The sequence below is a fragment of the Macrotis lagotis genome, chromosome 5, assembly GCF_037893015.1.
Source record: "Macrotis lagotis isolate mMagLag1 chromosome 5, bilby.v1.9.chrom.fasta, whole genome shotgun sequence".
NCBI classification, from domain to species: Eukaryota; Metazoa; Chordata; class Mammalia; order Peramelemorphia; family Peramelidae; genus Macrotis; species Macrotis lagotis.
The window spans coordinates 11,026,312-11,042,366 of record NC_133662.1 but is presented as its reverse complement, the minus strand read 5'-3'; the positions used below and the strand labels follow the sequence as shown (position 1 = coordinate 11,042,366).

The 16,055-nt window shown below is 41.2% G+C and overlaps 1 protein-coding gene across 2 annotated transcripts in view; it reads left to right on the top strand.

Moving 5' to 3' along the window:
- The window catches only part of MDGA1 (MAM domain containing glycosylphosphatidylinositol anchor 1), an 83,755-nt gene that overhangs the window by 46,242 nt on the left and 21,458 nt on the right, over window positions 1-16,055 (top strand). For both annotated transcript variants that reach the window (XM_074236839.1, XM_074236838.1), the window contains exons 2-8: window positions 1,229-1,368; window positions 6,433-6,607; window positions 8,058-8,254; window positions 8,873-9,005; window positions 9,394-9,663; window positions 13,324-13,653; window positions 15,062-15,358. In XM_074236839.1, the coding sequence (XP_074092940.1) occupies window positions 1,229-1,368; window positions 6,433-6,607; window positions 8,058-8,254; window positions 8,873-9,005; window positions 9,394-9,663; window positions 13,324-13,653; window positions 15,062-15,358 (1,542 nt within the window). The remainder of the gene's footprint in view (window positions 1-1,228; window positions 1,369-6,432; window positions 6,608-8,057; window positions 8,255-8,872; window positions 9,006-9,393; window positions 9,664-13,323; window positions 13,654-15,061; window positions 15,359-16,055) is intronic.

The following is a 16,055-nucleotide window of genomic DNA, read 5'->3' as shown; positions in this document are numbered from 1 at the left end:
AGTGTTCTTCATACCAGAACACTCCATCCCAACACTCCATCCCAAACTACCTTGAATTTAACTTCTTTGCATAATTTTGTATTTATTCATTTTATATTTATGCTGTATATGTAACATTCTGTATATATTTTCTGTATGTATATATGTGTATATACATTCATATACACAAATATAAATACATACATACAGACCTACATATATACATATATATATATATATATATATATATATATATATATATATAGTCTCCTCCATTTAAAAGCTCCTTGTGTATAGGGATTGTTTTATTCTTTATAACTGTAGTCTTAATATGTAGCACATTGCCTAACACATAGAAAGTGCTTAATAAATATTAATTGATTGATTTGTGATTCATGCCCTCAGGGAACTCCTAAACTTGTGGAGAAATTATAACTTCTGCCTTCAGGTGCTCTTTGTTGGATGGAGGAGACATAGACTGTCTTCAAAGAGTAGACTTCCTTTTCCTTACAAGGAGTAGGTGAACTACTGTAGAGATGAATCCAAATGCAAATGATTATCCTTCAGGCTGAGTCTATGGGGGTAGAAAAGATGTAGGATAAAAGAGTTCACAAAACCTCTATTTTGAGGAAGGGCCCAGACCTGTCATTTTCCTTTCTCCAGACTGACATAGTAATTCAGATGCCTTCTACCAACTCCTGTGACTTACTTCTTTCATTGGTGAGGTTTTTTTTAGAACCTCTACTTTTGAGGGAATGCTCAAATCAACTATTTTTCATTCTCTGGATTTTGCCATCATACCACTATTATGGTACCTTTCTTTTATGCTTTCCTTTTCAGTTCCCTTTTATGTTTCTTCCCCCATTGGAGTGTAAGCACCTAGAGGACAGAAGCTATCTTTTTTTTTCTCCCTTTCTTTATATCCCCAGAGCTTAGCATAGTGATTGACCAATAGCAAGCCTTAATAAATTCTTGTTGACTTGATTTGCTGTTGGGAAATAGGACAATTTTATCCTAACCTTATTTCCCAAAACCTTCTCTAGATTGGGTGTTGGGACATGTAGAAGGGTTTTTGAAAATATACCCTGGACTGTGGGAGAATTTGAGACTCAAGTCATACCTCTATTGTCTACCTGTCATTCATGAACTTGGATTTGTCCTTAGATATCTCCTTCTTCCCTGACTCACTCACTTTTCTCCCTTTCCTCTCATTCTTTTCTCTAATATCCCCTTCTTTCTTTTTCCTTAGCTCCAGCTCAGGCTCAGATCGTCCATGCAGGCCAGGCATGTGTAGTGAAAGAGGACAACATCAGTGAACGTGTCTACACTATTCGTGAGGGGGATACCCTTGTTTTGCAGTGCCTTGTCAATGGGCATCCACGACCTCAGGTAATGCTTCCTTCCTTTGTGTGAGTTGGATCAGAAGCCTCTTCTCACTCATGAACCCTGTTTCTCACTCTCATTCCAATTAGTCCTTTGATCAGGGCAATTTTAAGGCTTAAAGGAGAAAATGTATGTATAGTGTTTTGTAAACTGTAAAGTGTCCTGCTAATGTCAGGCATTATAAATGATATCACCCACACCTTTAATACTTCTAGCCTGTTCTCACAGACTTAATTGTTCAACTATTTTCCCATCTCTGTGTCTTCTAGATTCATAGATTGCTAGAACTAGAAAAGAATTTAGAGGTGTCATCTAGTCCAATTTCCACATTTTGAAGAAGAGGGAATTCAGGCTCAAAAAATTGGGTGATGTTTATAGTCACAGAAGGAATCCAAGGCAGAGTCAGGATATGAATCCATATTTTCTGACTCCTAGTTCCATGTTTTTGTTCTAAATGATCCTTCCTTTCCCCTCCCTTCCCCTTTCCTCACTCCTCCTTTCCCCTCCCTTCTCTCTTCCCCTCCCCTCCCCTCTCCTTTCCTCCTTTTGCAAGAGTGAACCTATAGCTGAATGCTCTTACACTAGAGTAGCATCTTGGACTCAGACCCATTGCTTAGAAACAAGAGAAGAGGGATGGAACCAAGAGCAAGACTGATTTTTTTTATGAAACAGTTATTTGATAGAGACTGACAGTCGTCTGGGGGTCAATAATTGGCCATAGAGGTTTCAACTAGGGGTAAGCCTTAGTTGAGTTGATCAGACCCAAACTCTTGGTAAGGACCCTGAAAAGCTCATACTAGGGGAACAGTAATCAAGCTACACCCTAGATCAAACTGATTAAGGCACACTGAAAACTTAAATTGAAAAGTGTCTATAATACCAATAAAAACCACTAAGCAGTTTTGATGTGAGGATAAAACGAGATATTTGAAGGACCTTAAAGTATTAAGTAAAGAAAGGGCAGCCATTACTGTGAGTAATGAGATAGGGAAAAGTCAAAGTCAGCTGTAGTTTCACAGAGAAGGTTAGAGAAGTATGGGAAGAATTTTGTGCTCAATTGCTGTTCTCCTTCCTCACTAAGAAAATGGTCATAAGTTGCAGTAGAAGCTATTGTATGGGCAGCTAGATTGTGTACCAGCCCTGGAGTCAGGAGAACTTGAATTCAAATCTGTTCTCAGATACCAGATACTTACTAGCTGTGTGGGCACATCACTTTAACCCCATTGTCCACCTTCTCCCCAAAAGAAGTTATTGTAGTTGACCCAAGGAAGGAATTCCTAATCACAGAGTTATAAGATACTGCAATAGAAAACTGTGAACTCCCTTCATATTACACACACACACACATATATATATATATATATGTATATATATATATGTATTTATTGGTGCTCTTTTAAAAATATTACTGTCAGGGATGGCTAGGTGGTGCAGTGGATAAAGCACCGGCCCTGGAGTCAGGAGTACCTGAGTTCAAATCCAGCCTCAGACACTTAATAATTACCTAGCTGTGTGGCCTTTGGCAAGCCACTTAACCCCATTTGCCTTGCAAAAACCTAAAAAAAAATATTACTTTCACTTTGCAAAGATTTTCTCTGTCCTCAATAGGACAATAGAACTCTCACTTATAATAAATAAGTATAGTTACTTATCAAACATAAATGTATTCATCATTCTCATAATAGCCAACAATAAGCATTCATTGAGCTCCTTCTTGGAAATGAAATGGAAAAATATTTTTTAAAGTTCTTCTCAAGTTATTTAGTAGAAAATCATTTATTAAATGCATGTTTTGTGCATAGGGACTGTGCTTGCTAAGCACAAAGTGGCAAAAGATGATCCCTGCCCTTAAGAAGCTTACAATCTAATGAAAGAGACCATGAGCCAACACATATGTATGAAAAGTTACATACAGGATAATTGGGAAATAGTTAAGAGAGTGAAGTGTGTATACCTTTAGAAATAAGAGGCGTTTGGTAAGGCTTCCAGTAGAAGATGGGATTTCCAGAGAATCCAGTAGGTGAAAATGAGGGGAGAAATCATTCTAGGCAGGGAGGACGACCTGAGAAGATGTCCAAAGCAGAGAGATGGAGTGTCTTGTTTGTGGAACATCCAGGAGGCCAGTGTCATTGAATTGAACAGTATGTGGTGGGGACTAAGGTGTAAAAATGCTGGAAAGGTAGGAATGGCTAGATTACAAAGGGCTTTGAATGCCAAATAGAGGTGTAAGGGATTGTACTAAGCACATAGAAAATGTAGATAGTTGTGCTCCTAAGGAGCTCACATTCTGCAGTCAATAGCTTGACTTGGAATCTGGAAGACCAAAGTTCAAATCCTGCCCTCAACACTTACTAACTGTGACCCTGGGTAAAAATCACTTAAACCATCTTAGACTCCATTTCTTTATCTGTAAATCTGTAAATTTTGAGCAGGTATTGTCCAAGGTTGGTAGGAGTTCTCCATCCTAATGAAATCACAGACCAGTCTTTAACTCTATGTAGGTGCCACAAACACATTGGCTATGTCTGGAAAACTGCCTTTCTCTAGATATTTTTGGTGTTAAGTTTTTTTTTTTAAGTTTTTGCTAGGCAGTGGGGTTAAGTGGCTTGCCCAAAGCCACATAGTTAGGTCATTATTAAGTGTCTGAGACTGGATTTGAACCCAGGTACTCCTGACTCCAGAGCCGGTGCTTTATCCACTGTGCCACCTAGCCGCCCCCTCTAGATATTTTTTGGAAACAGAACAGGAAGGGAAATCTTAAACAATTTGACCTTGAGGCAGGGAATTAAATAAAATTATGTATGAAGGGCCTTGCTAATGTGTTCTCTTTCCTTTGAATTTGTTTAGAAGCAAAGTTTAGCAACTCTTTTTGGATCAAATCTTGGTTGTGAAAGGGGAAGCTCAGGATTCACAGTAGCCATACAGACTGTTGGAAACCCATATCTTTGTGTTTATGGATATGTGTACCTATCCCCATTCATGTTAGTGTGTGGTTGTATACTAATTTTAGTATTTCTTTTGTTGGTATCATTTTCTCCATCGATTTAGGAATAATCAAATCTTCCTTCTTTCTCACAGTTCTATCTCCCCAACTCTAAAATAATTAGTTTTTCTTAATGTTTCTAGTTCACTTCCTTAATCAGACATAGAAAAGAGATCATATTATTGAACATGCTACATTTTCCATATACCTTATCTGTGATCAAATAGTCTCAAAGAGAAAATTTCTTTTCTTTTTCTCCTTCACTTGGCTCATTCCCAGTTCCAGTGGCCCTCATCCCCTATGACCTGGACTATTGAAATACTCTCCTAGCCTCTAGCCTAATCCTTCTAATTCATTCTAATTCCCTCTAATCTTTCTTCCAAATACTTTAATCTTTCCAAAATACAACTTTGATCAAATCATTCCTCTTTTCAAAACTCTTCAATGGCTCCTCATTGCCAACTTCAGTAGTCTCCAAAATGGGGTCTCCTACTCTGTGGGTCAATGGTATATTTGTGAGGGATGTGTGGTCAACCAATCAGAAGGTGAAAAGATGAGTGACATCCCATCCTCACTGTGATAGTTATCAGAAGGGCTCCATTTCTCCATTTCTTTCATTCATCATAATGTGACACTCAGTCCCTTTGAAAAACTGACCTCTGGGGTTGTGTAAATTCCAATTTTACTCTCTCTGAACTATACTGACCACCTCAGGGCAGTTTTCACTTACCTCTCTGACCTTCACTAGCAGTTGCAGAGATACTGTTGAGAAAATTCTCCACTTCTAGGGTGCCTACTAATATGCTGTGGATGCCGCATGTAACCCTCAGGCTCTGTGTCCTGAGGCAGTGGATGTGAGTGAAAATCCTTTTATTTGATGGGACAGACATGTATGTAGGGTTATAATCTTACAGAGTTTATTAAATTACCTTGTTCCACTAAGCTCATCTTTCTTCTGAACTTCCCTTATTTCATCTTTGGCATAATATTCTGGTCCTCAGGTTAGCAAACTCTATATCATCTTCAATATCTCACTCACAGCACATGGATAATCATTTATCCAATCTAATCATTTTCTCCAATGCATCATATAATGTCTTTTCTTTTTCATTCAACCACCACCCAACTTATGTCCTTTCCTCTAGACTAAATTCTCCCAAATTATTTCATTGATTTCCTTGCCTCAAGTCTCTCCTCACTCCAATGTTTTCTTTATACTGGGGCAAGGTGATATTCTTAAAATACAGTGGGACTCTGTGTGTGTGTGTGTGTGTGTGTGTGTGTGTGTGTGTGTGTGTGTGTGTGTATCCCTTTAGATGATTTAATTGAATGTGAATCTATATGTACCAATCAATCAATTCAGAAGTATTGAGTAAATATATATTATGGGTCAGGTTCCAAGTGGAAAGTCTGTACTGACAAGGACCTCAACATTCTAAAGGAGAAACAAGTATAAATATAAGTATATAAAGAACAAATACAAATAATTACAAGGCAGTTGGTGGTGGTGGGGAACCAAGATTAGGTGAATTGGGAAAGACATTGTATATCTTTTTAGATTTGTATTTCTTTGCATGTCTAAGATATTGACTCAGGGAATCAGGGTCTAGGCAGGGCAACTATGAGGAGTAGGGTGGGAAGAATTGGTCTCTTTTTCTGGGGTGCAGTTAAGTACCACTTCCCTGACAACAGTGACTATTGAGGTTGGCTCAATCTAGCACATACAGCAGCAGCAACAAAACAATAACAAACCCACAAATGCATGCATATATATATATATATATATATACACACATATATATATGTATATATATGTCATTTTTAAAGTCCTTGGACAATTATGAATTTCAATTTTAATCATCTGTAAAATATAGGGGTTAGGGTTATATCACCTCTGAAGTTCCTTCCAACTCAGAACTTAGTATTCTGTGAATAGGTCTGTGTATATCTGTGTTGATGTTTATGTGTGTGAACAATGGGATGGGTGAGGGGGTGGAGGGAGGGACTACTGCTGAATGACCACATATTAGCTTCTAACAGCTTGACCTTGACCCTGAATCTGATCCTTCCCTTCTCCTCTCCCTCAGGTTCGGTGGACAAAGACTGCTGGGAGTGCCTCAGACAAATTTCAGGAGACATCTGTGTTCAATGAGACCCTTCGAATCGAGCACATTGCTCGAACACAGGGTGGCCGTTACTATTGTAAAGCTGAGAATGGGGTGGGGGTTCCTGCGATCAAGTCCATCCGAGTAGATGTGCAGTGTAAGTCTGGGAGGCAGTTGCCTACCCCCGTTTACCCTCTCCTGGCTCCACCAGTCACCTCATGCCAGGTCCTCTGCAACAGTTTGCATCTCATCCTCCTTCCATTTCTTCTACTAAAGAGACAAGATATGTAGCACTCTTGGGGCTTCTAAGAGATCCTCAGTGCATCACACAGAGAATGGAGAAGGATAGGAGTAAGAGAATAGGAAAGAAGGGAAATAATGAAAGAAAGGGAAGAGAACAAAAGGTATCTTTGGTTGGGCAGAGCTTAAAAAAATGGCCATTGCAACTGTATGAGTCTCCTCCCCAACCCTTCTACTTCCCATGTCCTGGGCTCACTCCTACTGCCAGGCAGCAGCCCTCCATGTGTTGTTCTAGCACTCTACCCTGCATGTCCACAGGGACCTGCTTGCCTTTATCCACTTTCCAGGGCCTGTCTTCGATATCTGCTTATATCTAGCTAGTACAGGACTCTAGAGAAGAAGCCAATTCTGTCTGAAAGAGATGAGTTGAAAAGTTTTCTTCTCTGAGGCTTAGGTTCCCTTACAAGGAGAAAGAAGACTAAAATCCCATCTGGTTGGGACAAGTCATAGGATGGAGCCTATATAACCAGAGCTAACCTACACATATCCCCATTGCTCCTCTCCTTGTCAGTTCTGGGCTGAGGTTTAAGGCCCAAGAGAGAACCCTGTGGTCTTCTCTGGTCTCTGCCAATTCCCTATGTTTGAGGGGGCCCCATTTGATGTTGGTTGAACTGGAGGGGGGCCTGGCCAGAGCAACTGGGGACTCACTGTGACCCACACCTACTCTGCTCATGGACTTGGTAACTGCCCCTCCTCAAGATGGGGTGGGTTGTGGGAGGCTATGGCATTGAACCCTTACTGGGGTCCAGATTTTTGAAATAATATGTCCATGTTCTTGGGCAGGGATCTGAATGATAAATGGAGGAGGGTTGGGAGAGGGGTAGGATAGCAGGACTGTTCAGAATCTCAAGGAAATCTCAAGAATTCATCAAATCCAGATCCTTACCTCCAGTTTATTTAAATTCAGTATTGATTAAGCACTCATATGCCAAAAGCTATGATAGGTACTAGGGATGTAAACAGACATGAAATATGATTCAGTCCTTCCCCTCAAGGAGATTACAGACTAATTGGGTGAATATACACAAATCATTCAGGATCAAATATAACAGGGGCAAAGGAGAAATCCAAAGTGCTCTGGGTAAATTTAAGGGAGGAAGTGAAGATTTCATCAGAATCCAGGTAGGGCAGTTTGGAGGGGAAGGGAACTGGTCTCAATTCCTCTAGGATGCAATAAGTGTCCCTTCTATGACAGAAGTGACCAATGACGTTGGCTCAGCCCTTATCCCTAAGGGGGCTAGTAGTTGGTTTTTAACCTCACTCCAAAGCTTCCTGGCATGACAGCCCCTTGTGGGGTACTCTCCTAGACCTGGATGAACCAGTCTTGACAGTGCATCAGACAGTGAGTGATGTTCGAGGCAGCTTCTATCAAGAGAAGACAGTATTTCTTCGATGCACCGTCAACTCCAACCCACCAGCCCGATTCATCTGGAAGCGGGGCTCCAGTACCCTGTCCCACAGCCAAGATGATGGGGTTGACATCTATGAACCTCTCTATACCCAGGTCAGTAGAGATAGGTCCCCATTTCCACCCTTATATGCTGTTATCTCTAGGATAGAGTGCCAGAGAGCACAGTGTGCCAAAGGAGAAAAAGGGAAGGGAGGGAGGGAAAACCCTACTTCATTTTTTTGAAGGGAGAGTTCAATGTTAAGTGGTAAGTAGTCTTTAGATTTGTTTAGCAATGTATCTTGGAGGGGAGAGAATGCAGGTGGATGCTGGGGAAGACAGAGCATAGTTAGGACAGGGAGGGAGAAATATAGATTTCTCTTTAGCTTCTGATATTGCTTATAGAACTGAAGGATAGACAGAAGACCAGGTCCATTTCTTCATTCCAAAGAGGTAGAATGTGCTCCAGGGCATCTTTAAAGCCAGTAGATGATATCGGGGTAGAGGGTTGGAACTGTGAGAGAAGTAGTCTTGGCAAAAGGAGGGAATCCTGTAGATGTGGTGAGTATAACATTTCATACTGTATTGGGGCCCTATAAGGATGACTGCTGTTTGAGAAAGTGTAGAAGTAGGGATTAAATTTGGAGATTATGATCAGTTCAAGCCAACCCCAGGACTCCCTCAGTGGTTATCAATAAATACTATCACCATACCCTATCTACAATCCCTCCCCAGGGAGAGACCAAGGTTCTAAAACTGAAGAATCTGAGGCCCCAGGATTATGCCAGTTACACCTGCCAGGTGTCTGTTCGGAATGTATGTGGCATTCCTGACAAGGCTATTACCTTCCGTCTCACCAACACCACAGGTAGGAAGGATATCAAGGTGTGGCACAATTCCCAATCCCCCCCCCCCCAAAGCTCTCCTGATTAAGTTTTCTCCCTGTGTCTTCTAGTGCACCCCCTTCCACCATCCTTTGGTGTCCCTCCAGATCCTTTCCCCCCTCCCCCAAGTATCCTCCAATCTCTCCCCTCTTGCCTAATTTCCCATAGATCCAGTCCTGTCTCCTCAAGGTGCTTTGTAAATCTTTTCCTCTCTCAGTCTTTTAGTCTCCCAGTTTTCTTTCCTCTTCCCAAGGTATTCTCTAATCCCCTCCCATCTCCTTCAGTGTCTCTCAATTCTTTCTCCTCTTTCCTATTCCCCTTTACCAAATCCTCATAACCATATTATTATCTTTTTCCTACTGCTTTCTCCAGCACCTCCCACCCTGAAGCTGTCAGTGAATGAGACATTGGTGGTGAACCCTGGGGAGAATGTGACAGTGCACTGTTTCCTAACTGGGGGTGACCCACAGCCTCAGGTACTATGGTCCCATGGTCCAGGTCCCCTGCCTCTAGGCAGTAGGGCCCAGGGTGGCACCCTCACTATTCCATCTGTTCGAGCCCAGGACTCTGGCTACTACAATTGCACAGCTATTAATAATGTGGGCAACCCAGCCAAGAAGACAGTCAACCTGCTTGTTCGATGTAAGTGACTGCTTTCATTGGGGTTGATGACAAGGAAACCCAACTGGGATCAGGGAGGAAAAATCAGAGGAATACTATGATGGCAAAACATACAGTCAGGGTGTGGGGAAGGAACTCCCAGTATGATGGGGACATACAGTCCCTATATTCAGAGATCCAAGGCTAATAGGGGACATATAATCTCTCTCCTCAAGGATCTCCCAGTATGTTTACAGAATCTCAATCTCTGACCCAGGAGCTCTCAGTAAGCTAGAGGAATATGGAATACAGAGGCTAGGCTTTTCAAAAAGGACAGCCCTGGGATGGCTAGGTGGCATAGTGGATAAAGCACCGGCCTTGGAGTCAGGAGTACCTGGGTTCAAATCTGGTCTCAGACACTTAATAATTACCTAGCTGTGTGGCCTTGGGCAAGCCACTTAACCCCATTTGCCTTGCAAAAACCTAAAAAAAATAATAAAAAAGAAAAAAAGGACAGCCATAATAGACAAACTTCGTGGTACAGTGAAAAAAAAAAAAAAGCATTTTTCTGGTGTTAGAAGACCTGAGTTTGAATTTGACTTCTGATACTAATTGTGAAAGCTTTATTTTACTTCTCAATTCTTCCTCAATTGTAAAATAATCATTTTGGTCTATATGGTTTTTGAAATGCCTTTTAACTCTGTTGATTCTATGAATTGAGGGGTAGTAGAGGTATTCTATGAATAGGAGGTAGTATAGTGTAGTGGAAAGAGTGTTGCTTTGAAAGTCAGAGGACCTGGGCTTGAACCTTAAATTTATAATTCCTTAATTGGGTAAATTCAGAGAAGTCTAGACCTTAGTTTTCTGATTCTTACTATATGCATAACCTTGAATAAATATTTTAATTTGTATTAATTTAGCAATCTATACATTTATATATAAATTTATAAAAATAGGTAATTTAATATTAACTAGTATAAGGTTAGCACATTGCTTTATAAATATTTTCCTATTTGACTCCTGCAGCAATCCTGAGAGCTTTGTGCTCTTTATTTTATAGATGAGGAACCTCAGGTTAAGTGATTTGTCCAAAGTCAGACAGATTGTAAGTATCTGTTTGAACTCAGGTTTTCCTGTCTCTAGGTGCAATGATCTTACCCACTGTGCCATCTGACTGCCTCTCTGGGTCTCAGTTTTCTCACCTATAGACTTGGTGGTCTCTGAGGCCTCTTCCTCTATCTCTTTATCCATGATCTGATTTCTAAGGTACTTTTCAGTTCAAAATTCAATGCTTCTTTCTACAGAGAGATAGCAAGGTTCAAAGTTTGGGAATCTTATCCTAAGCTATCCTCAACTCCTAGTCTAAGTAGCTCTGCTCCCATCTAACTGGTCTGAGTGTAACCAGATGCTTCCTTGCTACTTTAAAATTAACTCCCCTCCCTCATTCCCTGCCCTCCCATCATTAGCATTTAAAGAGATGTCTAGTAAATATCAACAAATCCTGCCCCCTACCCCAGTCTTTGTGGCATTCTACCTGCAATTTGGCTAGTTATCAGTTGTATCAATTACTACCACCACAACCACCAGTCACTAAAAGTACTTCAACCTCCCAGTTACTTTATACGGACACCTCCTCTAACAATGCAGGTCAGCACCTTCTTTGCAACTTACTGTCTTAGAGATACTTAGAGGCAGATGTGTCAAACTCAGAGCCCAACACAGCCTGTTATTGTTTGTCCTTTGTTTTCAAAGAGAACCAGCGATGTCTTGGGGATGTCTTGTCTCATATGTGAATCAGATCTAAGTGAGGCAGAGCTTCATAATCATCAGCCCCAAAGCTCTGAGTACTTCTGAAATCTAATTCAAATGTAATTGAGAAATGTTTAATAAAATAAAAATATAACATTATTGATCGATTGTGTTTGACTCTGTGATCTTGTGAGCCATAGTATACCAATATTGTTCATGGGTGTTTTTATGTTTGTTTGTTTTTGTTGTTTTGGCAAAGATGCTGAAGTGGTTTGCCATTTCTTTTTCTAATGGATTATGGCAAACAGACATTAAGTGATTTGCCCAAGGTCACATAGCTATTAAGTATCTGAGGCTGGATTTGAACTCAGGTTTTTCTAACTGGCAGCCTAGTGCTTTATCCGCAGAGCCATCTAGTTGCCCCACAATAGTGCATAGATAATGTTCTTTTGTGATTTTTCTAAGTTAGTATGCAGCCACAGAAGTCTGTTTCTTTTTGAAATGGATATCACTGGACTAGAGTTCTTGCCCAGAATTTCTCAGCCACGTATGTGTCAAAGGTAGCCTTTGAGGGGCGGCTAGGTGGCGCAGTGGATAAAGCACAGGCCCTGGAGTCAGGAGTACCTGGGTTCACATCCGGTCTCAGACACTTAATAATTACCTAGCTGTGTGGCCTTGGGCAAGCCACTTAACCCCATTTGCCTAGCAAAAACCTTTAAAAAAAAAAAGGTAGCCCTTGAACCCAGTTCTTCCTGACTCAAAAACCAGCTCTTTAACCGAGTCTGTAAGGCTGCTGCTCAAGAGTAAACAACTCTATTAAAGTAAACAAAGCATTAGAATGAACTAATGTGAAGAAAGTACTTTGTAAACTTAAATCACCTTATAAATGGGTAATTATTACTGTAGAGAGAGCAAGACTTAATGAAATACAAATATCAAAATGCTATTAAGCACTCATGAATGTTCCTCACTAAATTTAATTTTTATCAACAATTGCATAATCTAATCCTAATTTTCCCGACTCTGCTTTAAAGACAAATCTATTACTTTTCCTCTCACTTGTATCACCTTGGGTATGGTATTTGAGAATAGCTTTCAGATTCTTGGTAGTAAATTGCTGCCACAGTCTCTCTTTTGTAACCAGTTTTACCTAAAGGTTCCTGATGGCAAAGACTTTATCCTACCAGATGGAGATAAACTCTGATGAGCTACACAGCCTGCTCTCTATCTCTAATGAAACTGCCCCTTTCAGAATCAGAAATAGGATGATCACAGTTAGGGACATGCCACATTTCCCCATGACTTCCCTGTGATTGTATATTTCCAATTGGAAGGTTCATTTTTTTTTTTTTTTTTGCTCCACCTGGCTCATTTCTCTTTCTCTTTGAAGCTTGGGTTAGTTTTAAAATCTTAATTTACATTAGATATTTAAGGTCATCCATTAACAACTCTAAGCAGACTCCCAATATCCTTCAAACGTGCTTTTAATGTTTTAAAGAGGCAAATCCTTTTGTTTCAGAGATAATTCAAAAAGAGCTCTGCAGTCGTTTCTGCACAAGCAGACGGTCATAACATCATAGAGATAGCTTGGAAGAGAACTCAGAGGTTATATATTCCAACACTCTCTACAAATGAGGAAACTGAGAGCTAGAATACATAGATTTGCCTAAGATCACACAGTGAGCATTAGAAGTGGGAATGAACCCAGGTCCTTGAGCCAAGTCTTTCCACAATGCAACATTGCTTCCAGGGTCTAGATTCCTTCCCTGATAGAATATTTACAATCCCTTTTTTTCAGTGTGTTAACAACCTCTGTTCTCAGAGAGCTTCTGGCTGTTAAGAGAGATTCAGTACAGGGAGAAAACAGTTTGACGGGTATAGTCCCTGCTTACAGGATCTCTGACTTCTGAAGAAATGGTACTTTTCCTATACACTTCTCTATTGTCTTTACAGCAATGAGAAACGCCACCTTCCAAATCACTCCAGATGTGATCAAGGAGAGTGAGAGTATTCAGCTGGGTCAGGACCTAAAACTATCATGCCACGTGGATGCTGTGCCTCAGGAGAAGGTGTCGTACCAATGGTACAAGAATGGCAAGCTTGCCCGGGTATCTGACCGATTGCTGGTGACTCGAAATGACCCTGAGCTGCCTGCTGTCACAAGCAGCTTGGAGCTCATTGATTTGCGCTTCAGTGACTATGGCACCTACCTCTGTGTTGCCTCCTTTCAGGGTGCACCTGTGCCAGACCTCAGTGTCGAGGTCAACATCTCTTCTGAGACAGGTTAGCATCCTGTAGAAAGTGTCTTTAAGTGAAATAGGAGACACCTATGGGAAGGGAGGATGAGGAAAGAGCTTACAGAAAGGAAGGAAGGATGAGAGGGTGATTGGGGAAATGGGGATTACTCAGGGAAAAGGAGGATAGGGAGTTACCTTGATGAAAGAAAATTGGGATGCAACTTAGTGAAAAGAAGGATCACATGATGGAAGAGAGAAAGGAGAATGAGGAAATCACTCAAAGGAAGGACTTGAGGGGGAGTCATTTAAGTCCTCAGTCTTGACTTGATCTGCCTGGCCTGAGCCTGGATAAAGAAATTTCCATATTAGTGTTTTCATAGGCTTCATTTGATTGTTCTCATATTCAAGTGTGTGTGTGTGTGTGTGTGTGTGTAGAAGGGGTATGAATACAAATTCCACTACTTCCTATCACTGTGTGAACTTGGACAAGTCATTTCATCTTATTGATTTAGGGCTGGAAGGAACCTTAGAGGTCATTTAGTCCAACCTCTTATTTATAAAAAGAGAAACTGAGGCTCAGAGAGGTTATACAATTCATATGGGTATTGATAAAGAAAACTCCATTTAGGAAACTTCCTTCATCACTTGCTTCACAATTTGTCTTAAGGGACAGAAAGGGTTAAGTAACTTGCTCAGGGTCCTACAGCAAGAGTTTTATGTCAGAAATTGCACTTGAAACAGGTCTTCCAGGTCAAAGGCCAATTCTCTCACCACTACCAGGATAGGAATACAGTCATGCCAAATCCAGTGTTCTTTCCATTGCAACACAATATTTCCCTTTGAGTCTCAATTTCCTACTCTTTAAAACAAAGGAGTTAGACTGTAGGCTCTCAAAAAGGTGTCTGCCTCTAAATTCTTTGATCCAATCAATGAGTATTATAGAGTTGGATAAAAATTGGATCTGTGATTTCACTGATATAGGGAACTCCTTTCAATTGCAGCTGGGGCACCTGCTCTGCAATTTAAAGTTTCAAAGATTTAACTAGAGAATTGAGATGTTAAGTGACTTTTCCAGGGTTCCACATAGGTCAGGAGTAGGACTCAGACCCCTGTCTTTCTTGATTCAAGATTGATTCTCTCTCTCCACTATGCCACATTGCTTCTTGGTAGGAACTAGGACAGCACAAACCTCTGTGCTCCGCTGTAGTCAAGATGACTTCTTGAATGACAGGACAAGTCTTGAGAAACAAGTAAGATTTGAACAGTTAGTGGGAAGCATATTCCAGGCAGGACACTATTGCATGAGTCCTCCACTATTGTGGGGAAAATCAAGTGAGATGAATTACGTAAAGCACCATGTATGTGTTAGCTATTGGGCAGAATCTTGGGCAATAATGGAAGAGAAGACAAAGGTAGGAAGTTCTCCCTCTTACTCTCCTCTTGCACCTTTGCAGTGCCCCCCACCATCAGTGTCCCCAAGGGCAGGTCAGTGGTGATGGTTCGTGAAGGGTCCTCCGTGGAACTACAGTGTGAAGTTCGTGGGAAGCCCAGGCCTCCCGTGCTGTGGTCCCGTGTGGACAAGGAGGCTGGCCTGTTGCCCTCTGGAGCTACCATGGAGGAGACACCTGATGGGAAACTACGAGTGGAGAGAGTGAGCCGAGAGATGAGTGGGACCTATCGCTGTCAGACTGCTCGATACAATGGCTTCAATGTCAGGTCCCGGGAGACACAGGTGCAACTCAATGTGCAGTGTGAGTGTCTCCTGGGAGTTTCTTCAAGACACCCTCTGAACATTTCCTGAAGTTCCCCCATCCCAGTCTCTCCTACCCAATAACATGACTCTACTGGCTTGCCAGGAGAATGCCTGTCCACATTCCCAGCTGAAAGAACTCCACTTAATACTTCTCCCTCACTTCTTCCTTCATCTCCTCTCCATTTTTAGCCCCCCAAAAACACTTTGACAAAGTATTGGTGTCCCCACTACCCATAGCCCAATCTCAATTCCCTGAGACAACCCTGCCCTGAAACCCCAAGTCCATACACCTCTATCCCCAATCAGTCAATCAATCAAGCTTGGAACACAATAATAATAAAAAAAAGTTTGTTAATTGTGCCAAGCACTATAAACAAAAATGAAAGTTGGCATATCTGCCATCAAGGACCTCACAGACCAAGAAGTCTTGAAAACATCATCTGCTCAATCTAGAATACTCATGTATACCAGACTTTTGTAGGATCCTGGGGTAGAGGTATGGGAAGAGATCCCCTAGGTTGTGGAAATGGTTGGAAAGGAGTATGTATGTCTTGGAGGTTTGTCAATTATCAAGAGCATCACCTACAGTGATCCTGAATATGAGGAGGATGTTGGTAAATGTGAATGGGGAAAGGTGTGAGGTGTGTATATTTAAGCATATGTGTGCTTATGATGAATGTGCCCAAGTGCACAGC